Raw genomic sequence first — 26981 nt, forward strand, 5'->3', positions numbered from 1 at the left:
CCCCATGTACTGTATAATGAACTCCTGCTTACTTATTCTTTCTGAAACACAGTAGCATTGGAGGGATTGGGGCATTTTAAAGAGCAAATGGAACAGAGTTCTTTTAAAAACAAATCTGCAATCTATTTGCATGGGCAGTAAAGTAAAATAACAGCCTAAAAACGAAATTTGGCAAATGCATACATAAGATTGGAAGGTAAGGGTTGTGATCAGTGAAGAAACATTTGCAGGCTTCTTCACCCTTAGCTCAACATTGCTAGAACTTGGAAAGGAGACCCGCAGTTCCATGAACTATCTTCTGCAGGCACCCTCTCCCCCGGGTCCTCTTGCATTTATGGAGACTGCTCCCCCAGTAGTTATACTGCTCATTTTGGTGCACAAGGAGAGTAATGGAAGTATAATGTGATGGGGGTTACCTGTTGGTTTCATGGGAATGCAGTCAGTAGCAATGGACACTTATATTATTTGTGTAGAGGAGCTCTGTAATACTCTATATGTGATGCAGTATGCCAGTCCTTACTCTGCAAATATGTAGAGAAGAAATGCTCTTCACTCACAATAAGCTCTTCTAGTTAATAAAACAAAGCCCTGTTTATAATCGTGTTTCTCATCAAATTAGCTATGTTATGGCTTCATCTAACAAATACATGCAGTGTTTGAGTCATGAACCTGGTGAGATTTATAGAGATGGGCTTTGCAGGAGGTTAAGCTGGTTTGCTAACTGGGTCATACTCTTGAACTGGTAACAGCTGGAGCTGAAATGGTCATGCTGGGAGCTTTAGTTCTGGAACTGCTGGAGCACCAAAGACAATCCCTGTTATCACTGTGTGTGATCATTGCAACTTGTGACTCTTTGTGAGGATGTTCACAACAATTTCTCATTTACAGCGCCATTGTCCATGAGACAATTTATACAACTGTCCAGGGAGTTTACAGTAGGGAATGTTATATCCATCATTGTTTTGTGTGTAAATGCAGCTTAAGGTCATATTTATTTCTGTTTTCTTAGAGATCACCCTTTATTAGTTTGCCCTTGCCAGCATTCTATAACAGCAGGAGGCCCCTGCAAATAGATCACCCAGCACCACATACAGTATGTTTATATGCCATTTCCATTTGCAAAAGATCTGCTTGTTTTAAATCATTGCTACAAATATATTGTAGATTTTTTTTAAATAATATTATTCTGGAGTCACATGGCATACAGGGCATATTTTCAGTCTCCAATTTTCATGCAGCAGAAAAGCATCTAAACATTACCAGCCATGCAGTCAGTTATTTTATTTTATTTCAACAGAATCTGCCTGTCTCTAGCAGTGATATAGAACAAGGCAGTATAGAGTGAACGCCTTTGCCCATACTTTTAAGATGATCAAATTCATTTGTCCAAAATACATGGTTTTGGAAAAAGAGGGGAGAGGATTCCAAGGGTTTTTTTGCATCCCTTTGGTTGCATCCATTTGGTTCCCATATTGTAGATGGTCATGTCAAGAGACCAATTAAAGTGAGATTTGGGAAGCATTTTTCCATTACAATATACCTCCAAGTAAAACTCTGCTTAATCCCCACCTATCTTTCTGAGAGAGCTGAAAACAGTAGCTAGTTTGAGTGTAGCATAGATGACATCCCTGCAGCAGAAAGTATTAAAAAAAGATGAGAGCAAAACAGAAACCATTGGCCCTAAACAGATCACAAAAGAGATGTGGCTTATTATTAATTCAGTGAAATATATTCTATGAGATCATTTTCTTACAACAATGCACCACTCGAGAGACTCCTCTTTAATAAGAAAAAATAGAACACGCAGAACTTAAATTTAATTTACTGACAATGCTTAAACGAGAGTGTATGCATTATACTGAGTAAATCTAAGTTATGTCTTTTATTTTACATTTAACCCTGCTTTTGCAAAGTTGGTCTGCAGTTCCCTGTCAGTCCATTGGCTAGTGAACGAGTTAAAGCAGCCTTCATAAACAAAATAAATCAATAAAGTGTTGAACACCCAGTCTTCCTTCTTGCTCTCTGTAACTTGTCCTGCAAGCTTATTGAATCCCCCTTGTGGTGAAACAGCATAAGGGAGCTGTAGAGGGAATACACTGGGAGAGTGGGATCCACTTCAGTCTCCTTTCCATCACAGTCTCTGGGGCAGCTCCACTCTGTTTATATTGTAGGTAGCACTCCCTGCATCGTTGTGATCCTGGGTTTTGGAGGGGTGAACTATTTTTGGGTCTTTTTTTGCATCCCTGATGTTTCATGGAGAATCAGCGACAAAGAATATTTCATGTCTGGATGGCATTCATGCATCTATCACCCCTGAAAGAGAAAAGAAAAAAATTTAGCCTATAACTGGACCTATTGTATTTAAAACTCTCTTCTGTCCTCTAGCACTTATATGTATTATTATATTCCTTTAACTAGCAGCAATAGTCCATTATCCCAAGAAAATATATTGCTATAGCGTTCACATTGATCCTATCACTTCCTCTTAATATCCTTCCTCATACCAATAATCTCTTAGTATTCTGCTACCTTCCATATTCTACAAGATCTATGAGTCTTTATAACATCTCTCAATCTGCAGAACTTCTATAACCACCATGTGGTCTGTCATTCCTCTGAAATCCCGTTATCCCGAAAGCTCTGAATGGCCATCTCCCATAGACTCCATTTTAGCCAAATAATCTGAATTTTTAAAAATGATTTCCTTTTTCTCTGTAATAATAAAACAGTAGCTTGTATTTTATTATAACTACGATATAATTAATCCTTATTGGAAGCAAAACCAGCCTATTTGGTTTATTTAATGTTTACATGATTTTCTAGCAGACTTAAGGTATGAAAGATCCATTATCTGGAAAGCCCCAGGTTCTGAGCATTCTGTATAACAGATCATATACCTTATAAATGAAAATATAGGTTTTAGGGATTCTGTTAGCTGTGTAAAATAATGGGGCTGCCATTTCCTGGAGATGCTTTGTTTAAAAGATTGGATAGAGATAGGTGTAGCTGCTAAACGTGGCTAAGTTTATTGATCCAGTTTCATTAAGGACAAAGGAAGTAATATGATTGCATTGGTGAAATCATAGGTTCCAAAGGGGTTATTCTGTAGGTTCTTCTTGTCTTTTTCAACCTCAGATACTGTGCTACTATGTTATTTGTAATACCAATGCTGCCTTTATTAAGTGGTATGTTCCATGATGATATGGCTCCCTAGTCTTTAGGTTCTCTGCTTCTCCATATTCAAATCTTCTTAATTTCCAGATGCATTGGGGGTAATTTATAAAAGCCGTCATACCAAAATACATTAAAGGAAAACTATACCCCCCAAACAATGTAGGTCTCTATAAAAAAAATACTGCATAAAACAGCTCATACGTAAAACCCTGCTTCATGTAAATAAACCATTTTCATAATAATGTACTTTTTTAGTAGTATGTGCCATTGGGTATTCCTAAATAGAAAATTGGGATTTTAAAAAATAAGGGGCGCCCCCTGGGATCGTAGGATTCACGGTGCACACAAACAAAGCAAACAAATCATACATGTTATGTCACATGAGCCAATTAACAGACAGAGTTCTGTCTTCCACACTTCTTCCTGTTACAGTTAGAGCTGTGTTATTTCTGGTCAGGTGATCTCTGAGGCAGCACACAGAACATCACAAAATGGTGGTTCCAGACAAGAGATGTAAAAGGGCAGTTTTTACTTAAATATTTATTCCAGTTTGGTAAGATTTTTTAATATGATACTTAATTTGATATAAACTATCTGTTGCTTAAGTATTCATTTTGGGGGTATAGTTTTCCTTTAAAGGTACTTGCAGTTCTGTATAGTTGTGCCAAGCACCTTTGCATCCAACCTGCCTCTTCTCCTGAGACATGCTAATGTGTTCGTTGATACTATGGAGCCCCTGGAGGGTTCCCATAGCATGTTATATCATAAGGCACAGCAGACTTGCACCTAAAGAATCATATGCTAACGTTATTTTATACCCAAGGGGAAAAAGTTATGTAATACCTAATGCAATAGTAGCCACAACTGCATTAGTTTTGATGCATTGGTTGCACTTGTGGTGAGAGCAACTCCCCATGCAGCTGCTACTATAATGGAATTAGAAGGGAAAGCATTGCTTCCAAAATTGAGCTTTGCACACTGACCTTGAATAAGTAGATGAGCCATACTGTCTTTCAGTCAACTGTTACAATCATGTTCCAGCATTCCTATCTCACCGTGGAGCTCTATCTAACTAGATCTCTTCATACCCCTGACCAACTTACCTTCCTATGTTGTCACTTTACGTGGCACAACCTGCCTCAAGTGCAATTCACTTTCAGCTGCTAAGATTGGTTGCTGATTGTGCAAGTGGTAGAAAATCAGGTGACTGATGCTTTCAAACAGCACATCTTTTGTCCTTACCTAAAAAGAGCAAATATAGACATATGTGAGACCTATGCCATGCTACAGCAAGGTTCTTCATTTTTTATTTGTGAGGACACAAATTCTGGGAGAAAACTAGAAATTGGTTTAGAATAAATTGCTTTTAAATGCCATTTCTAGGATATTTCAAACTGTAAGCCCCTGTATAGTTCACACCTCAAATTCAAACTGTAAGACCTAAGGGTCCCTAAGGTTTCATTATGTGCTGAGGGGTTACTGTGCTTTCCACAGGGGAGGAGGAGACAAATGCGTTTAAGGGTACAATATGTCTTTATATGAATTATATGAGAACTAAAACCTAACTAAAGAAGTAGGCTAGAAATATTGCATATTATGTTTTGGGCTTCTGTACCAGCCCAAGGCACAGCCTTTTAGCAGGGAAGATCTGAGCCTCCAAAGATGCCCCAGTAGCTCTCCATCCTCTTTTCTGCTGATTCACTGCACATGCTCTGTGCTGCTGTCACTTACTGCGCTTAGAGACCAACCCAAAATATACAGTATACATAGAATATAAATGTCCCAATATAAGGCCGATTAGTAATTAATACAGATAATTACTACATGCTAGCTCAGAACCCAATGCAATTAGCATCAGAATTTAATGCAAATTGAATTTGACAATCAGACTTGTAACATCATCTTATATTACAGGTTAACCTCATTTGCTGCTTGTAAATTTGCAGGGACCCCTAATCTTAGCTTCTTGACAGCTGTTGTTGCAGACACTTTCCAAGATGGTGACCCCCTGTGACAAGTTTGACGTCCTGGATCATTGTTGCTATTGAGAAGCTGAAACTTTAGGCTGGTGCAATAAGTTCAGTATGTAAAATATAGCATTTTTAACTATTTTAATTTTTAGGGTTTAGTTCTCCTTTAATTAACTTTTTTCACATATGAATAATGGGTAATACCCCTGTGGTTAGCTCCAACCATTTGTTTTTTTGGTGTGCTACCACCGTTAATGTCGTGGTTTTCAAAGTTCTTGTGATAACATAGATGTGGTTTAAAATGGGTGTGGTTTCCAAAACTGGGAGTGGTCAACACTGGCTTCCACTAAGTAAGGCCAGAAAAACATCCAGCCCTCTGTACTACAGATGTTGGACTATATAATTGCATTGGGGTTAATTTACTGACAACCACAACCAATCAACAATAAGCCTTGAACAGTTCACTGCAGCTATAAAAATGATGCAGATCTCTAAATGGTTACTATAGGTTACAGTGCTAGGGGCACATATTCCCAGTGTTTAGTAAACGAGCCCCACACACCCTCATTACAAATCAGCTGCACAGACTGGCTGTATCTTTAAAGCGTGTGATCTGCCTTACAATTTGTTCTGGCAAGATAAGTAATTGTTGAGGATAATATGTCTTGACAAAACATCTTAAACTCGCAAAACCTTCCTTAACTTCCAAGACTATACTCCTTTACAATTTACAGATTATATCTGTAAACATCTATTGGCTCTCTGGCTCTATGACTGCATGCCCTATTCCTGATTCCTATTAGGGTAGGAAAGAAAACTGAAACATTTACCAAATCATTTATGCCTATATAACAATGACAAGCCTCTTACCACACCCTCTGGATCTACCAAAAGCAGATGCTTGGGTTGTCCTTTGTGCATACCCGTCAGGACATATTGCCCGGGATTTGAGAAACTATCCCGTACTAGGAAATCTCCATCTCGCTGTAACAACTTTTCAGCCTCCCTTCTGCTCATCTTCCCCTGGTACCATGGTTCCCTCCTCAGCTGTTCCTCTGTGGGAGCCACTGGAGCTCTCCTGGTTGGTGGGCTTGGCCACTGATCTTCTACACTTTGAGATGCTGATAAGGAAGACTCGTGAAGCTTTAGAGCATCTTCAAATGGTCCTGAAGAAAACAGAAATAAATAGGAAAACTGGGTTATTGAGTAGAAATTGTTATCTTAACATATCTGATTCATACACAAAAAGCGTCTATAAGTTTTTACAATTCTTTGGAAGTCACTGGTTACTTTGTGTGCAGCTTTATAGTTGCATCTTCCATGATTCACATCCTGTATTTATATAAAATAACATTCCATAAGATTGCAGATTTGTGAGAGAGATTTTTGTAAATGAAAAGAAAAAGTGAGTGGCTTCACCACAGGTCTAACCCATATCCAATCAAATAAGCACTGTATGCACGGTAACCACTGGTTGGCCATAGCAAAAATACTGAAAAAAATGTTTAGAAAGACGGCAATACACTACAAACTAATTCTAAACCATCTGATAAAATGCAATAGCATTTAAACCTGTGTTTAAATTAGGGATGCACCGAATCCAGGATTCTGTTCGGGATTCGGCCAGGATTCTGCCTTTTTCAGCAGGATTCGGATTCAGCCGAATCATTGTTCCTGGCCGAACTGAATCCGAATCCTAATTTGCATATGCAAATTAGGGGCAGGGAGGGAAACCGCGTGACTTTTTGTCACAAAACCAGGAAGTAAAAAATATTTCCCCTTCCCACCCCTAATTTGCATATGCAAATTAGGATTTGGTTCGGTATTCGGTGGATTCAGGGGTTCGGCCAAATCCAAAATAGTGGATTCTGTGCATCCCTAGTTTAAATTACACTGTAGTAGAACAAAAGTTAATATACTAAGGTCGGAAGGTACATATGCGTTGCTGGCTTTCAGCTGTGACAGCACTGAGCACTATGACCCATGTATGACCCATTTATTAAAGATTCTTTTAAGCCCCACACCTTGTCCAAAGCCCCAGATACACACAACAATAGTTATCCATTATAGAGTTGACGACTGTGCCCAATGAACAGCTAAGTTTAGATTTCAGGTATTGAAAATGCTAATATCCCTCCTTCTCAATATACATACTCATGTCAAAGAGATCCTTCTTGGGACTATCCTCTGGAATCAAGTATGGTTCCTTGTCTGCACCAAGACCATCAAGGTTCTGTGTATTTACATACATGTGTTCTTCATAGTCATGGACACCAAAGACCCTACCGTTTGTCAGTGGAAGTCCTTCACTGGCCTGTGCTGAGACAGAAGAAATTCAGAAATAAACACACTGATGCTTACCGACTATCCACCATTTCTACTATACCAACCTTGGTCATCAAGGTCCCACTGAGAACCAGAGTGTGATACAGGAGGCTTTCTAGCTGGAGATACAACCTGAAAAGGGAGCAAGGATGGGTATGAAAATGGGTAGCAATAAAGTGGGGCAAGATAGGGGTTCTGCTGTACTTTATTTGAAATACCACTTCACAGACACATCATTTTATCGCAATTGATCTTATTTTTATATGGATATTAGAATTGCCTTACTCGTCGAAGTGCCATACACTTCATTTATTGCCATACTCTCGATATATTGCACATGATTTATTGATGATGAAACTCAGAAAGGAGGAGATATGCCTACCTGAGACCACTGTCCATTCATCATCATATGGTTGGAAAGCTGTCCAGTGGCTCCTGCTTCCCTTGTTCTGCTGTCTTGCAAACCCCCTAGTGGAGGTTCTTTGCCAGGGATGCTGTTGTAATAATTATGTTCCTGCTCTTCCTCTCCACCCCATACTTGCTCTTCTGCCCCTATGAGCAACCTACATGGAGATAAGTGATGAAACATTCTAGATGGCAGGCCTAATATTTAACATAGCAGTTATTGGTTTTTAGTAATTATAGTAATTACAAAATAAACTTTATTGAACCCTGTGCATTTGGAACACCCAAGATTATAAACTGGGTCATGAGATCTTCCATGTGAATGTGCTTCATGGAAATAAATGTGCTTGAAATGATGTTGCTGCACATGAAAAAAGGTAATGAATGATGAGGTTAGGGATGAGAAAAACCAGAACACAATCAAACTAGCTGTTTATTAGATCAATGTCACGCGATTACTGTAAACAGGAGCTATTATAGAAGCAGAGCCCAATTAAATGCACAATTTTCAATATGTACAGACCATTTTCTCTTTCCAGAATGACTCATAAAAAGAAACAATGAATAAGTGTCATTAACTTAAATATCCAGTATTCGCAGCCAGCCATTATTAAAAATATATATTTTCTAACTGCACATTAAAATATAATTTGACTTGTTGTGCTGTGCATATATACAGGTCTACAGAATTATTACGGAAAGCTCCTTGAGTGCTTAGGTAAGTTATATGTTCAACTGTATCAAATCGCAACAAGACATTTGCTTTGAACAGCAAACTGTAAATACTACTATTCAGAGATTCACTATGCCTTGACGTATAAAACACTGCACATAATTTATGGTTAACTAAAAAATAATCTGTACTTTCAAATACTACAAACTATACATTATTTTATTAGATCAAGCATGGCATAGTTATACTTTGCCTAAATAAACCAGCAGTTAGAAGTCTAGTTCAGCTGGAATAAGGCAACATTTGTTTGCTAAGGGATACTGGACCATGGCAAATTTTAACCCAAGTTACTACATAACTCGATATATCACTCATTAGAGTACACTGATTACATGATAATCAGTCTCTGCTCTGTATTTAAATCTCAGTAACCTATAGCCATCCATCATTGATTAGCTTTTTTTTCAGCCAACTGCAAGTTGGACACTGAAAGCAAATCATCTGGTTGTCATGGGTTACTGCCCAGGTGAAAATTTGCCCACTGTTTCTAAATGAGCCCCTCTTCAAGATTCTCATTATTGAAGTATTGGAAGCAGAAAACTATAAGATAAAAAAAGAAGATGATTTGTGAATTATGGACCAATGTAAAGCAAACAAATGTCTCGTAGTGCAGAATATTAAACAGCTAATAGTAAAAAAGCAATGGGGCAAAGAACAAACAGCTCCATCTGCTGTCACATTTTTAAGATATGTTGAAATAGATTGCAAGTTCCAATTATCTGGAAAAGATACCACAGAATCTTTGCGGAAGGTAATGGATATCTGGAGGCACAAAAATTAAAACCTAATTAAAAATTAACACTTAATTAAAATTTGCACTAGTGTCTTGTGAACTGAACCTCATAAGGTGCACAAGTGCATTACCTGATTGAAATAACAAGCTTTATTGATTATTAACAGGTTTTAATAAGAAATATAGGATAAAAAGATATGGGAGGTTTTCTGTCATACCTGTCTGGGGGTGCTGCCATTTTTGGGGGACTGTGCAGGAACTGTTTGAACCTCAACTCAAAGGCTTGTCCTACAGTGCTGATCACACTCTGAGCCAGCCCCTCACAACATTCCAGAATGTGACAGGCTGTGGATAATGGTAGGGTGGAATGTCGGAATAACAAGGGGACCAATGGGAAGGCAGGATGGTTTCAAATAGGAGAGGTAAGGGTGGTGTGAGAGACAAAAACAAACATTAACACAGTGAAACGATGTCCACAAATGTTGTGGAGTGTGAGCAAAGAAGGGTATAGTGGGTAATAAGGTTTTGGCCACACAATGTACAAGCATGATTTTCCAAATATTAGAATCCCACAGGATAGCAGAAAAAAGGTGGGTTTCAAATATATCTGTTTACACAAAAATAACAATAATACTAACATTAATGCTTGAAGTAGTGTAGTTAACTGTATAATATGGACAATTGCACAGGAATCAGTAGCCTAATGAGTTCAGACCAGGAATCTGCTATTCAAATATTATGTTTTTTCCTTTGATAACAGGGATACTGCTTTACATCATCATCCTAAATTATTCATCTAGGTTTTAGATTTACACCCCATCCCCCTCAAAGCTAACAAATTATTCACTTAGACTTCTATCAGCCTGAGGGGCTCATCTGAGTAAAGCGACGAGTTGAAAGCTTTCTGTAAGTAATAAGCTAAATAGACCAGTCAGTAGATAATTATAAACCCTTTATGCCCTTTATGCAAATGGATCTCCTTTGGGGCCATGGTAATATTAAGATACAACAATAATAAACTTTGCCATATATCTAATGCACTGGCAGTATGAACATTCTTATAGAGATCAGTAGTGGAAGAATGTTTTACATTTATAGTACTGAAGTCAGAAGTGGTCATGGATAATTATTTTGCCATCATTAACAATGACCCTCCTGTTTTTCACTGTCGAGGCCCAATTATAACTCCACATCACTTTGTGACTTAAGTGAATCTCTATGGCAACAATCAATGTCCTCCATGCAATGTCAGTCTCCATGGCAACTATTAGTAGGATAGTCCTATACCATACGCATATTTCTTGGTATAAGCACTAACAGTCTGCACTTCTCAGTTCATGCCCTTTGTCTTAAGGTGGCCATACACGGGCCGGTAAAAGACGAGTAGGCAGCTTATTGGCCCGTGTATGGGGCCCTCTGACCAGGCCTGGACTGGGAGTCAAAATAGGCCCTGTCATTCAAAGTACACAGAGGCCCAAACAGCCTCCTACCAGCCCACTATATGGTAACTTTCTATGGAACCATACAGCAGCCCCTCTGGCATTTGCCAGAACCCACAGATTGCCAGTCCGGGCCTGCCTCTGACGGGCTTCCCCTATCGATATCTGGCTGAAAGTCGGCTAGATGTCGATCGGACGGGACTAAAAATCCTGTCGGATTACTGCCGCATCTGTTCATTGATGCGGTCCCGCGATCCGACCGACCATTAGCCATCGTTAGGATCCGATCGTTGGGCCCTAGGGCCCACGATCGGATCAGCCCGATATTGCCCACCTCAAGGTGGGCATATCGGGGAGAGATCCGCTTGTTTGGTGCCATTGCCAAACGAGCGGATCTCTCCGTGTATGGCATTTTTAACACCCTTAAGATGACCAATCATGTTTTTTAAGCAGGTGTATGTTAGCCCAACAATCCTGACAAATATCTATGTACTGTGGATATTGGTCCATCAGGCATCCAAAGCACCATGTAGCCCAATGCATGGTGCATCAGCAGATGAAGAATGAAGAGTAGACATAACTCCTCTTCACTTCCTGCTACTTTGATTATTCTGGCTGAAAGTCTGAACATTTGAAAAGCTGGCATATAGTGTATAGCTGTACACTAAATTTTAGATGTGCAAGCAGTATAAGGTATCAGTATAAGGGTATCTATGCAACATATTTAGTGGGAAATCTTTTTCACAGGGTTAAACACAGAACAAAAATGGGACGTCTTTAAAATGCTGCTTAATAAATATACATGTCGGTATATTCCCTTGTAAGCAAGGAACGTTGTTGCAAAACAAAATCATTGTGGTTCAATAGAAGTGTTGGTGTTGGGGTGGGTAAGAAAAGATGTGCTTTTAAGGCTTTCAAGTTAGCTGGTACAGCCGAAACATTTATAAGGTACAAGGAGGCCAATAAATCATGCAAAAAGACAAGCTAAAATCGATATGGAAAAGGGTATTGCAGCAAACAGTAAAAAGAATCCAAAATTATTTTTTAAATTAGTAAATAGTAAAAAAATGAAGCAGGAAGTGGGGGTCAGAGGGGGTCATCTGGTTCAAAGATTCTGAACTTGTATTTTTTGTCTGTCTACACAAATGAGGAACCAGTTAATTAAGGTTTCCATCTTAATAAACCCAATCCTAGTAATTGTTCACGCATGAGGAAATTCAAAAGAGACTAGGACATGTTAAGATAAACAAAGGTCCGGGGCCTGATGGTATTCATCCCAGGGTACTTAGAGAGCTTAGCTCTGTGATTGCCAAACCGCTTTTCTTTATTTTTCAGGATTCATTAAGGACTGGCGTATTGCAAATGTGGTGCCACTATTCAAAAAGGGATCCCATTCTCAGCCTCCAAACTACAAGCCTGTTAGTCTGACATCAGAGGTAGGAAAGCTTTTCGAAGGGGTATTAAGGGATAAGATACTGGACTTCATTGCAAAACATAATACTATGAGTTTGTGCCAGCATGGTTTTATGCATAATAGATCTTGCCAGACTAATTTAATTTCCTTTTATGAGAAGGTGAGCAGGGACCTTGATTCAAGGAAGGCAGTGGATGTTATCTACTAAAACTTTGCTAAAGCATTTGATACAGTGCCACACAGAGGGTTACTGGTTAAATTAAGGAATGTTGGCCTGGAACATAGTATTTGTACCTAGATAGAGAACTGGCTAAAAAATACATTAGTGGTGGTAAATGGAACATTTTCTTATTGGACCAGTGTTGTTAGTGGAGTAATGCAGAGCTCTGTACTTGGTCCTTTGCTTTTCAACTTGTTTATTAAGTACCTGGAGGTTGGCATTGAAAGTACTGTTTTTATTTTTGCTGATGATAATAAATTGTGCAGAACTGTATGTTCTATGCAGGATGCTGCCACTTTGCAGAGTGATTTGTCTAAATTGTAAAACTGGGCAGCAAACTAGAAAATGAGGTTCAATGTTGATAAATGCAAGGTAGAAATAATATGAATGCAAGCTATACATTAAAAGGCAGTGTTTTGAGAGTTTCCTTAACTGAGAAGGGTTTTATGTTTTCTAATTTAAGTTGTCTAATTATTGTTAATGTCATTCTGTGGCCACTAAAGCAAATAAAATACTGTCTTGCATATAAAAGGGCATAAAATCAAGGGATGAAAAACATAATTTGCCCCTTTATAAGTCCCTGGTAAGGCCTCATCTGGAGTATGCAGTGCAGTTTTAGGCTCCAGTATTTAAGAGGGATATAAATGAGAGTGCAGAGATGGGCAGCTAAACTGGATAGCGGGATGGAAGACTTAAACTATGAGGGTAGACTGTCAAGGTTGGGGTTGGGGGACATGATTAGACTTTACAAGTACATTAGAGGACATTATAGACAAATAGCAGGGGACCTTTTATCCATAAAGAGGATCTCCGCACCAGAGGCCATCCCTTCAAACTAGAAGAAAATAACTTTTTTATTTGAAGCAGCGTAGGACAGTGAGGTTGTGGAATGCACTGCCGGATGTGGTTGTGATGGCTGATTCTTTTAATGCCTTTAAGAGTGGCTTGGATGATTTCTTGGACAAGCATAATATCCAATGCTACTGTTATACTATAGTTAGTGTATGAGTATATGTATAGTTTATGTGAGTGTATGGAGGGGGCAGTGTGAGTGTGTGTATGTATGGATGGTGGGTTTCATTTGGAGGGGGTTGAACTTAATGGACCTTGGTCTTTTTTTAACCCAATCTAACTATGTAACTATGTGTCTGCCGTCAGGCTGATTTGTCTGATACCATCCAGAGGATATGGTTGCCCTTAGGCTAAGGAGCTCACAAATAATTGTTAAATATATAAACTGAACAAAATATTAAAGACTATTTGTGAAACATTTGTTAAACATCCATTTTATGATAGCAATGATTCCCCCTTAAATATTAAATGACACCGAAACTTACATCTTCACATTCCTCACTGAAGAACATTGTACATATGAATGCCCTCAAACTATACTTTTTAGAACATATTCATTTAAACTGTCACCTTCCATTTCAGACGCAGTGGAGCATAAGAACTGGTGGTTTGTACCAGAGTACCAATTGAGCCACAGGATCGGCTACATACTTGTATTTATGAAGTGTCTAGCTATGAGTTGCCCTCCGCAGACACAGTAAACCAAACTTTACTTGAATCTTAAGCAGAAGCCCTACCTTTATTTGTAAAATGGTGGAAAGGCATAAAGTTTCATTCCAAACGTTTCCAGAAATCTTTGAAGCATATCTGGACTAGAGATGTCGCGAACTGTTCGCCGGCGAACTTGTTCGCGCGAACATCGGGTGTTCGCGCTCGCCGGAAGTTCGCGAACGTCGCGCGACGTTCGCCATTTTGGGTTCGCCATTGTTGGCGCTTTTTTTTGCCCTCTCACCCCAGACCAGCAGGTACATGGCAGCCAATCAGGAAGCTCTCCCCTGGACCACTCCCCTTCCCTATAAAAACCGAAGCCCTGCAGCGTTTTTTCACTCTGCCTGTGTGTGCTGAAGAGATAGTGTAGGGAGAGAGCTGCTGCCTGTTAGTGATTTCAGGGACAGTTGAAAGTTTGCTGGCTAGTAATCGTTTTGATACTGCTCTGTTATTGGAGGGACAGAAGTCTGCAGGGGTTTGAGGGACATTTAAGCTTAGGTAGCTTTGCTGGCTAGTAATCTACCTTCTACTGCAGTGCTCTGTATGTAGCTGCAGTGGGCAGCTGTCCTGCTTCTGATCTCATCTGCTGACTGCTGCAATAACAGGCAGATTTTTCAGATACATTTTTGCCCTTGATCCCCCTCTGGCATGCCACTGTCCAGGTCGTTGCACCCTTTAAACAACTTTAAAATCATTTTTCTGGCCAGAAATGTCTTTTCTAGATGTTAAAGTTCGCCTTCCCATTGAAGTCTATGGGGTTCGCGAACCGTTCGCGAACCGCTCGCATTTTTGCGCAAGTTCGCGAATATGTTCGCGAACTTTTTTTCCGACGTTCGCTACATCCCTAATCTGGACTGAGGAAGCAAAAATATGTTTCCTTTGCCAGGATTCCTTCTTGCTTACAAATGGTGATGGCCTCTCCACTACAATGTGCCTTTCATGGATATTCTTATTACTGTTGTACATGGTCTGAGATGTTTCTATTTAGTTATATCACAGACATAATAACGGGTGTGTCATTACCTCGCTGATTTATAGGGTCCTTGGCCACATATGCCACATAATCTGTTGTGTCCTATGAGAGAAGAGAGTTGTGTCACTACTTAGGATAAGCATGATAATAGCCAAGCAGAACACTGTACTTACTGCATCTCCACCAGAGGCAAAGGATATGGCTTGCATATGGTGATTGGCAATTACCTGCAAATAAATAAATAAATAAATAAATACATTTTCAGAAACAAATACTTACTACTAGCAATGAGGGAATGTCTTTGCCTAGTACATTTTCGAGGTAGAATTCACAGTTTTGCCAACAGTAAACTTCTTCTCATATTGTCAACTAATGGGATTTGATCCCACCCCCTGTCTAAGGAGCAGTCTGCGCAGCATGTTTGGAAGAAATACGCAGCATAATGGAAAGGAGCTTCTGCATTTTAATTTTGCCTTTGCATTGACTGTAATGCACTTAGGCAAAATTCCAAAGTTTTGCTAAATTTAATACAAAGTAAAATGCGCCAGTTTTACCACCATAGTATTACACAGAAAAGTGTCCTAAAAATTAGCCTAAATCCCAAAGGAACCACATCTATAACGCACAGAAAAAAACTATCACAAATCCTTTTATACGTGTGACGAAAAGGATTTTGATGATATACAAAAAATAGAATTTGGTAATATTACTCTGAGCTTGCTAGTTTGCTGGCTACTATAATGTAATACTGGAATAATGGGGCTCTGTGGAACTGGGATATTGTAATAAAACAAAACTCAGTTTTGCTCTAGATGAATAGGGTTTGACTGTAGGACATTTAAGAGCTGCATGGTGGGATAGCTAAAACGCCACACAATCCTGCACTTGCAGAACAATAACTGTACTGTGCCTATTTAATAATCTCTAAACAAAAGAAAACACTTAGTGGCTGTATTAAATTAAATAGCAGTGCCATTGTGTCCAATACTGTGGGTTAAAGCCAACTGCTAATAGTGTTGCAAGTCATTCAAGAATATGGTGTAATGGACTTACTACATCTCTATGGTATAATTACTACAGTATATGAGTTATGTAGATGAGTCACCAGCTAACACAATATGCACAACATCATTTTATACTAGTTTTTTACTAGACTGTATTAAATAAAGACCATCAGAGTGCTTAGGTTTTGTAGGTTGTGTAAAGATCGACAGTGCATCTAGCACACATATCACTCCTTTTTAGGGAAGGGCGAATTTGACCCGTTTCGTTTAGCCAAAGATTCGCCGCCGGCGAAATGTCACAGACGCCCATTAAAGTCTATGGGCGTCAAAAAGATGTTGTCGGCCATAGGTTTTTATTGGTGATAATTACATTACAAGAATTAGTGGTAAAATATGATCTTGCACATTGCTACATAAGCATAATAATAAAACATACATTGATATAAACAATCTCTGTGTCAAATGGTTCGCTTTTAAGGTAGGAATTGTAAAATGAGACAGGAAACGGTGGCAGTCAGGGTCTCTTTCAGACATCTGGCCTGCAGTTTGCATGTTTTCTAGTCCAAGTCTGTGTTATATTATAGAAGGGAGCATTCTGTGGTAATTGAAAAAGGGAATGATTGGGATTTTCCCAGTTGTCCATTTTTTGCTTTGTTCTATCAGAAAATCAAAATTGAATTAGGATGCAAGGTCATAAGAAAGTAAACATTTCAAAATTAGATCTTACTCATTCTAACAAACATAACAAACATGTAGGGGCTGATTCACTAAGCTCGAGTGAAGGATTCGAATGAAAAATACTTCGAATTTCGAAGTATTTTTTGGGTACTTCGACCATCGAATTGGTTAAATTCGTTCGAATTCGAACGAAATCGAACGAATCGAACGAAAAATCGTTCGACTATTCGACCATTCGATAGTCGAAGTACTTCCCCTTTAAAAAAAACTTCGACCCCCTACTTCGGCAGCTAAAAGCTACCGAAGTCAATGTTAGCCTATGGGGAAGGTCCCCATAGGCTTGCCTGTGATTTTTTGATCGAAGGATTTTCCTTCGATCGTTGGATTAAAATCCTTCGAATCGTTCGATTCGAAGGATTTAATCGTTCGATCGAATGGAAAATCCTTCGATCGATCGATCGCAGGATTAGCGCTAAATCCTTCGACTTCGATATTCGAAGTCGAAGGATTTCAATCCGAGGGTCGAATTTCGAAGTATTTTTAACTTCGAAATTCGACCCTTAGTGAATCGGCCCCGTAATGTGGTGCCTCCTTTAAACTATCCGGGTCGCAGGGTTTCCTTTACCTAGTGGGGGGGGGCAGGAAAGAGTGACTGTCTATACCAGTATTTCTTGTTCTTCCAATGATTTTTTGGAGCCTTTTGTAGCCTCTCATATTTGTTTATTTAAATGGGGAGTAGAGTCTGGGTTGTGCCATCCAGGGTATTATATTTTACACATGGGTTCCATATTTTATAGAACTGACTTTGTTTATCATTCAATATGCTAGTCAATTTCTCATTGACCAGAATCCAGTTCAGTTTGTTTTAAGTACAGATGAAGCCAATTTGGTTTGTGTGTTAGACATAATAACTAAACCCAGATATCCCATTTAACACAGAAAATTGAGTCACCGCATCCCATCTAATTAAAGCATTCACCATTGTGAACAATGGTGCTTTGGTATGCTAATGAAAGGTTAAATGCATTAAATGAGTTAAGAGGACTTTAGATAACACAGTTTCTTCAGTTAATCTCGAGTCATGACGCATTTAACACACAAATCCAAGTGACTTCATCTGTAGTTGTATGGGCATTAATGGGGACTTCCACAACCTGGCAATAGTTAGTTGAGCCGCTGTGAAGATATGGGTAAGCAGGGTTCTTAAGCTTTTATTTACAGTCGGTATTTTGTTCCCCAGTAGACCTTGATCTGATAATTTAATCCCAGTAATAGAATATATCATTTCATATACCCTTGTCCAAAATCTTTGTTAGCAGTTTTCAATTCTAACAGTTTCTCACCTGCCGAGTGGTTGGAATACTCAAATTCAGTCCCTCAATTGATATATTTACAGCAATACTTATTCCAGCAAAGCGAAGATTACTGCGGCCCAAGATGGATGCCAAGGATTTATTAGGAGCCTAGATTGAAAGAAAAAAATATATAATGTGCTGAGCTTCTTACAGAACAGGCCATGGAGTTTTATAGTGAGGAGTACCAGAATTCTGTATGTCTCAGAATATACTTTAAACCTATTTTACAGCTGGGTTTTTGAGAATCACAAATCAATTCACTCACCTTTTTCTTCCATGTTCCTCTAACACCAGGAACAGTCTCATACAGTCTGTTGATTGCCTCCCTGTGATGCAGAGCATAGGAATTTAGTAAATGAGATGTGTGTCTCTGCAAACAGTTTATATCTATGCGCAAGCATGCTTCTGTTTATAGGCTTGAGCTACACTCATCACTCACCTTGTCACTTGGGTCCTTGTGTTAAAATCCAGAGACCTCATGGATCGCAAAACTTCAATGCAGCCCATGTACTAGAAAGAGGCAGAGAACAAGAGAAGATTGATATAGTTGGATGGCACAGCACAGTCCAGTAGTGAGAAAATACAGACTGAATATACAACATTGAACGCAGAATGTCAAAATGAAAAGTTTTAGTCAGTACTAAATACTGTATTAAAAACAGAAAGATAAATGTCACAAAGACACATATAAAGCCTTTGACTGAATCAGAAACACTGATGCCCACAAAGTGATCAGATGCAGTGAGTGACAAGGGCTGACACATGAAGAGCTCTAGACTGACTAATGTGCAATCATCCAAAAAAATCGATGGGACTGGAAAGGGACCAATCAACTGATGCTATTTAAAGTCAATCAGTGCCCATAAACTGGTGTGTAGTCAAAACAACTGTATATACATTGTTCTAGATGGTCTGGTACTATATGGTAGAAATGTGTCAGGTCAACAAACTGCTGAAAAAATGAAACCAAAATATTCAAGTGTGTTATATGCATTTGAATATAACGTTCTACCCTACACTGGTACAAACTGCGTGCTTGCTTCACAAACATAGATAGTTTATATAAATAAGCCATGGTGGCCAACATTCCATATTAATAGGACAAAAAGCCACAGGTTTACATAGCAGATAATCTGTGTGGCATACAATTGTTCTTACATAGGAAGATAAATAGCGACCATGTGCCATTTATGACTCTTTACAGGACTGTAGAATGAAATCTTTCATATCAGATAAACCAGATATTGACGTGAATCAATACCTACAAACTTTAAACTTTGAAGAATATCATAAAATCCCACAGAATCACAGTGGACTTTTCTAGAAAAAAAAACTGGTCTGCAATTTCCTTCAACTGCAGTTTGTGAAGAACATTAGCAGGCAAGTAATAAAGACCAGCTTGCCACATTAGACCTCAGCTGGTAGACTTTATCATATTATTATAGAAGCTAGGGGGAACAATGCATAAAAAAACATTATGTTTTCTTGTTAATATTTTCCTTAACCACATAAAATGCAGGCATGTGATCCCTTATCCAGATACCCTTTATCACAATTATGGGAATGCAATCTCCTGTAGTGAATAGCAAATAATGAACATTTTTAATAAAACAGGTACCTTGTAACTAAGCTGCATGGATCCATATTAATGGCAAAACAATCCGACTGGATTAATTTCAATAAAATATTTTAGCAGACTTAAGGTATGATCCAAATTACAAAAAGATCCCTTATCTGGAAAGGGATAAGGATAAAGCATTCTGGATATTAGATCTTATACCTGTATGTATAGAGGCTATTTAATACAGAAGCTTTTTAAACCTCCAGCTGCCACTAATGTTGCTTGCTTTAGCTATATATATTACTCTGAATTTGTTTAACAAAGATATAACACAGTATACAAAGTTATCATTCTATGTGTTCACGTTTCCTATATTTAGGGAAGAGTGTTCAATGTGTGTGCAGTGCTGTGTGTAAGTTTGCAATTACTGAATTCATGCATTTCATTTAATTTAAACCTCTAGTTAATATAAACCAGTTGGCAATTACTTTAGATCAATGTTTCCCAAACTATGAGGCCAGTCTCACTTCTTAGGCTTGCTCTGACCTCTGGTGAGAAATGAACATCCCAGAGTTGGTTAGAAATTGTTGCATATTTACACATATGCATTATAGGCAACATAGAAATGTAAAAACAGTAATATCTGCATGGGCTCATAACCCCACACACTATAATATATATATATATATATATATATATATATATATATATATATATATATATATATATATATATAATCTGACCTTTTGGCATCATGCATTTTCATGGTTATGAACTTTTAATACTGTTGTTTTTAGCAATAAATGTACATTATTGATTATTTTAATGTTTGGTCTTATAATATCTAGCATACGGTGCTTGATCTCCTCTAATATATGTGAGGTAATTTTGGAAAAATGTATGGTGGGGCTTTAGGGTTCAGTTCCAACCAGGGCATTAAGTGAATGGAGTTTTTTTTCTCCCTGTGGGTTAATACATTTTCTCCCACAGCCCTTGATTAAAATTTGCCTATCTTGTGTGCACAATATGGACTCTAGACTGTAAGCTCCACAGAGGGAAGGATTGATACACATGATAATGTATTACATTCATCCTAACACTATAGGGTATATTCAAAAATAGTATACTATATTAAAGCAGTTTTTTAAGAGATCACAACCCGTACCCATTTTACATTCGCTCTTTTCTTTTTCTTTGTCTTCTTAAGCAATGGATTTAATTAAGCAGGCAGATTCTGAAGAGGACAGAAGGCCATTCCCTTGGGTTATGTACTCATTGCAGAATGAGGCTGGAAAGTGGCTCTGATTTTACTTGCTTTATTATTTATAACCATTTCAGCATATGTTCCCATAATAACCTGCACTTGTTGTTAAAAGATCTGCTGCAATGCTATATCTCATACAATGTACAGGTTATGTACGATATAAAATGTTTTAGCTTCTTTTGATGTGGATCGTAACTCAAAGCTGATCAAGCCTCTCCACTTCACATATATTATTATAGTCCCTACCTGTGCTGAAGCAGGCTCCTAAGTAGGTTTGCAGTCTAATGAAGTCTATATATAGATGTGACACACTTATGCGTTTTATGGTACTTTCTTTCAGCAAGGGCTGCAATATTGCTTAATAAATATAAGCAAATGCACCACTCTGCTCAGAACTTTGATGGTTGGAGCACGGCAATGCTCTCTCCTTTTCTCCTACTCTTACCTTTGTGTGTGTGTATCTCTCTCTCTCTCGCTCTCTCTCGCTCTCTCTCTCTCTCTACATATATATATATATATATATATATATATATATATATATATATATAGTCATAGGCAAGAGAGAAAAACCGCACCAACAGGTCTACAAAAATAGAAAACCTTTTATTCAACGTTTCGGCTCGACCGCTGGAGCCGTCTTCCTGAAACGTTGAATAAAAGGTTTTCTATTTTTGTACACATGTAACACATGTAACCAGCACACAGGCATTGCTTTTTTCGGTTATCCGTGTGCACTGTACTCAAATTTGCTATATATATATATATATATATATATAGTGAATAAAGTACCCCCTTTTGTAAAATATAGGGATATTATAAGTTACCGAGGAGTTTCATGACCATATAAAAACACGAGGCCGAAGGCCGAGTGTTTTTATACAGGTCATGGAACTCCGAGGTAACTTCTAATATCCTCATATTTTACAACTGGGGGTACTTTATTTATTAAAATACACAAATTTCAATGAGTCATGTGACAGAAATGACATCAGAACTCACCGTTTATAACTGATGACATCAGAACTCACCGTTTATAAGGATATAATTTACAGGATATTCATGGCTTTTGTGTATTATATATATATAATATATATATATATATATATATATATATATATATATATATATATATATATATAATATATATATATATAATACACAAAAGCCATGAATATCCTGTAAATTATATCCTTAAAAACGGTGAGTTCTGATGTCATCAGTTATAAACGGTGAGTTCTGATGTCATTTCTGTCACATGACTCATTGAAATTTGTGTATTATAATTAATAAAGTACCCCCAGTTGCAAAATATGAGGATATTATAAGTTACCTCGGAGTTCCATGCCCTGTATAAAAACACTCGGCCTTCGGCCTCGTGTTTTTATATGGTCATGAAACTCTTCGGTAACTTATAATATCCTTATATTTTACAAGAGGGGGTACTTTATTCACTATATAGATATATATATATATATTTTACTGATTATTTAAGGTGCAGTTGTATTTGCACTTGCATTTTCAAACAGAAGAGAACAAAGGAAAACATAAATCATAATGTTTTGGTATGGTGGCCAGAGTTTACAAAATACATCTTGGTAAGCAATCAAAATATTCCTTATTTATGCTAACATTTATTCCATATTGTTTCACAGTGAATAAGCCATAGTTCATAAAAACAGTGTCAGACTCAGTCGTGGGTCTCCATGTAACTTAACCTCAAACTGAGCCTCAGATCAAATACTCCCAAATGAACCTCTGAGCCAACAGAGCATCCAGGAACAATAAGTTTAAAAAAAAATGGCCCATTTTTGTTCTTGCATTCAGTTTCCTAGCAGAGAATAATAGTGTTCTGTACATGGTTCATGCATGATATTTATAGAGACTAAATTTATTAACAACTGAATTTTGATTTTTTTTAACAAATTTTGAAACATTTGTGGTTTTTTAAAAGCTCTAAAAATTCAAAATGTATTAAGTGCAAAAAACACAAAAACCTCTAATGCAAAACTTAGCCAAGTAAAAGTTGTCTCTATTGAATTCAATGGAAACTTTGCTGATCTTACTGGACAACTTTTAATGAATTCTGTATTTTAGAAGTTTCTGCTTTTTTTAAAGATTAGTTGTGGTTTCAAGAACATCTATGTTGATAAATAAGGCTCCACATCATCCACAATCCAAAAGCTATCAGATAGAAAGCTAGTTACTGCAGGCCAAAACTGAGGCCTATATGCACCCTCTATGCCACATATATGACAGTCTCTGGGTTGCACCCCATAGATATAATTTTTATGGGTTGATTATAAAACTGGTGCAACACAACCATTTGAACTTCATCTTTAATATAAATGAGCTAATATACCCTAAGGCCGAATATTACTTCTCCTCAGTTAATTCTGGTAGATATTTTGATAAAAAAGAATGGACTACAACAGAAGTTTACATAATATGGAAGCCAGTTTAGACAATTTGCAAGGCCAGTATATAAAGTCAGTATAATAGTGGGAGATAAAGAGTTTGCCCATAGTGGGAGTTTAAGTAAGTGTTAATATTGGACATTTCAGTGAATAAATGTGAAGGGCCTGGACCTATGCCTTCAATAGGTTCACCATCACCGCAGGGTGCCTTGGAAGGTTAGATTTTGGCCTTATTGCCAAAATTTCTACCATAATTCAAACAATCCAACTGTTAATGCCTACAAGGTGGTTTTGGGATTATATGGGTACAAGTCAAAACAGCATGTAACATAATGAAGTTGGGCAGCTAAGTAGTATAAATATAGCTTGAGGAGTCCCATTCCACAGTCTTTGAAGGACATTGTCAGTTTGTACCAGGCAATTTTAGGTGTCCATCCCACAAGTAAAGTGTGATACCAGTGATATTATTAAGCACAAATGATAACTGATGACATTGATAAGCATAGTTTATAAACAGTTCATTCTTGTCTTTTAAATGTGTGTGCGGGTGTAAATTCACATAATACAGTGAGAAACTATAGATAAATTAATAGTGTATTATTTACTGTAACGTTTCAGTCTATTACTTACATTTATATAAGGAGCAACTCTGTTTTTTACCTAGACCATGAATGTCCAGCTTGGGACATATGACATGGATGTGGCCCTTTCTACACCATCTATCTGCACTGGGCTTCCCAAGCTTATTTGCATGAAATCATTATGTTAGTTGAACATGGTCCATAAACAGTATGTATATTAGGTAATTGGCCCACTATGGTTAGCTTAACAGCACTGACTCAAACCTTCTTCAGAACCACCTAATGTTCAGCTCCAAACTGGTATCTAGGCAGATGCCTTAGTTATTGGTCTGCACTGTTCTACAATTCATGCTATTGTCTGTCAGTCTGTCTAGCTATCTAGGTAGCTTTTTTATACACAGTTTTAATTTGTTAAAAATGTGGTAAGTGATGAATTCAATAAAATGTAAGAAGTATAAATAAAAACCTATGTTTACATTGAGCCTCAGATAATATGAATCTTATATTAATTTGACTACTCCACTGAGAACATTAAATAGGGCAGTAAAGGAGACATTGAGGTAATAGCATCACAAAGCAAAAGTGCAGAAATCCGGAAACCAGTGGCTGTTCTCTGCTTTCACTATTCATTTCTAATGTATGCCATGCATTTTATTGCTGGGTATAAAGTGGTGCATAGCTGTATTTACTTGCATATTCAAGATATACCCATCAATTACTTCTTAAGTTCAAAATACAGTAATTTCTTTTTGTTTCAATGAGAAGAAACCCCTTCCTTAAAACCTTAAACAAAAGCAGAGAGGAATGTTATGTTTCTATTGGGCAGCCTAATAGACTCCAGTGCTATAGAAACATATCAGCAACTATTAACGTTGATAAGTCAGCTGGATGCATCAACTTAGGTTATGTGCTTTGTCTGTGAGGTCATGCTACAGCTGTTTTTTATGACAGCTTCCAGTATGACACCAGCCCTACCCTTGGCTCTTCAAAACAAAGGAGCCTGTAGCCAATCAGTGAACGCCAAAACAAAGAAGAAAACATTGCATCAGCATTTTTACCAATCTGATCAAGGAAGGGAAGAGTGGGTCAATCAGAAAACAGAATACAATATCTCTTGCCAGCACTGCTTCTAAAGACACTGAACCATTTAGGGTGTATCTCTCAGCAACCTGTAGACATTTGAAGGATATAAGAAGTTATATCTTGTTATCAAAAGGCTGCAATATATTTGTATACACATGGGATTTAGAGCGTGCATTATTTCTGAATACCCTTGAAGTTAGCTTATCAAGCTGCCATTTGGAACCTTTCAAATTGGAATAAACCATACAGTAAGTCAAGATCATTACTTTGCATCTAAGGCCACTTACCCTTACAATATAGGAAACCCCAGGGCCTTGCAGTCGGTCGTCAGGGTGCAGCCAACCTTGTGCTGGTTTGTTAATAAATGTTCCTTTACGGTTCGATTCCTCTCCTTGGAGTTTGTATGTTTCTGTCCGTGCAGATTTCCTTGCTCCCCCGCCACCACCCCCTCGCAACCGGTTTATCACCTGCAGAGTGCAAGGTGTGGAGCATACAGGGTCACAGGCTCCAAACACTGATCCTAGTCCTCCTCCTATCCCGGACTTGTCTACAGTTAGCTCCTTATTGGCTCCAGAGGGGGAACGACTCAGGAAGGCAGTGGGGCTAGAGAATTTCCATTGTCCCATCCTGGGTATCATCATACAGAAGGTGGTAGCCACATCCTGCTCCTCTTGGTACTGCGGCTCTGCAAAAGTCTGGCCTAAGGCAGGCGTTCCAGTAGGGGTACTAGGGGCCACCTGTCCACTCATGGCTTCCGCTGACAGTGCTGGTTGCTCTTCTGCCGAAGTTATGGAGTCGTTGCGAAATCGGTCATACCTAGATTCAGCCAGCATGCCGTGTGCTGGGATCCATCCAGAGCTTTCAGAGTGATTGCCCTCCTCTCTAAATCTTTCCTTCTCTCTCACTTTCCCTCCTCCTTCTCTCCTCTTCTCCCTTGGGAGGATCCACTCTCACACAATGATGTCATTCTTATATTACTCCTTCTCCCCCACCATACACACAATATCCTAGCTCAGGTCAGCAGAACCTGCTGTGGTACCATCCCCCAGCACTCTCCATAAGGGTGCATGGCAAGGGCTATATTAATGACGATATTATAAAATAAACCACAGTGCACTGATATCCAAAGTAAAACTATAACTGCCATAGCAATGTATCATTAATTAGCTTGTTTCTGGTTTATATCATTCAGAAATATTCTGAAGACTGTACCACAAACACTTGTGGTAAAATATGCTTATATAGCTTCCAATCCAATATGCAAATGATCCTAAATTTTGTAGAATTAGCTGTGCATTAACTCATGCCTGTGTATTTGAAAGGGGCAAGTTTGACAGACAGCTGAATATCTCGAAATGTGGTGTTGGGCAAAACTTAGAAAGAAAATTAATTATATTAATGTATAGACCTCTAGCTATAAATGAAATTTGATAAGGAGTGACATTTAAATAATTCTTAATAATTCTTTAATAAAGTCTATGGGGCAAATTTACTAAAGGGCGAAGTGACTAACTTTCAGTACTTCGCCAGTTTACTAAGGATCGTAGGTGTAACTTCGCTAGCGAAATTATATATATTCCCTAAGATGCGGATTTTACCGAACGTTACTTCTTGCGCCAGACTTGCTTTTGCCACCTCAGACCAGGCAAAGTGCAATAGAGTAGCTAGGACTTCCTAAAAATTTAGTTGAAAACGTTTTGAAAACGTTTTTTTCAGGGTGATAGGCTGGAAAAGATCGTAAATTTTTAGGGTACCCGGCTCCCCCCATACATTTCCTAACATATGGAACATAAACTATACAGTGGGCTCATGTGTAGGGCATTATAACAACTTTATTTTATTTTATTAAGGTTCCCTGGGCTTGTGTTATATAATGTATTTGCTGCAACATATACATCAATTCAACTTTAACTTCCCGCCTTATGCAAATTAGCCAACGCTATCGCAACTTCGCTTTGCTTGCCGAATTAACGCTAGCGAAACTTCGCCATCGTTCGGCGCCCCTGGACGCAACTTCACATTTTAGTGAATTAGCATTGTCCTGGCAAATCTTCGCCTGGCGAAGTGTGGCGATGTGAGCGAAGCCGTTGCTGGC

At 38.2% G+C, this 26981-nt stretch overlaps 1 protein-coding gene across 1 annotated transcript; it reads right to left on the reverse strand.

The window, feature by feature from the left end:
- Positions 1-1766: 1766 nt before the first annotated feature.
- shc2.S (SHC (Src homology 2 domain containing) transforming protein 2 S homeolog) lies at positions 1767-25852 on the reverse strand. Its single transcript, XM_018243691.2, has 13 exons — positions 25174-25852; positions 18423-18493; positions 18249-18309; positions 17972-18091; positions 15120-15173; positions 14997-15048; positions 9559-9685; positions 7852-8032; positions 7535-7601; positions 7299-7463; positions 6015-6310; positions 4278-4416; positions 1767-2313 (listed from the first exon to the last, which is right to left on the reverse strand). The coding sequence occupies exons 1-12, from the start codon at positions 25717-25719 to the stop codon at positions 4282-4284; spliced, it is 1875 nt and encodes a 624-aa protein (XP_018099180.1). The 5' UTR covers positions 25720-25852; the 3' UTR covers positions 1767-2313; positions 4278-4281.
- Positions 25853-26981: the final 1129 nt, after the last annotated feature.

Source organism: Xenopus laevis, chromosome 1S, assembly GCF_017654675.1.
Source record: "Xenopus laevis strain J_2021 chromosome 1S, Xenopus_laevis_v10.1, whole genome shotgun sequence".
NCBI lineage: Eukaryota > Metazoa > Chordata > Amphibia > Anura > Pipidae > Xenopus > Xenopus laevis.

What these genes read in the sequence shown, in the direction of transcription:
- shc2.S (XM_018243691.2), bottom strand. Translation starts at nt 25,719, where the DNA reads ATGCTGGCTGAATCTAGGTATGACCGATTTCGCAACGACTCCATAACT. An exon ending in ACAAGGACCCAAGTGACAAG is followed by an intron (nt 18,310 to 18,422) that starts GTGAGTGATGAG and finishes TCTGCATCACAG; the next exon opens with GGAGGCAATCAACAGACTGT. An exon ending in GAAGGATCTCTTTGACATGA is followed by an intron (nt 6,311 to 7,298) that starts GTATGTATATTG and finishes TGTTTTCTTCAG; the next exon opens with GACCATTTGAAGATGCTCTA.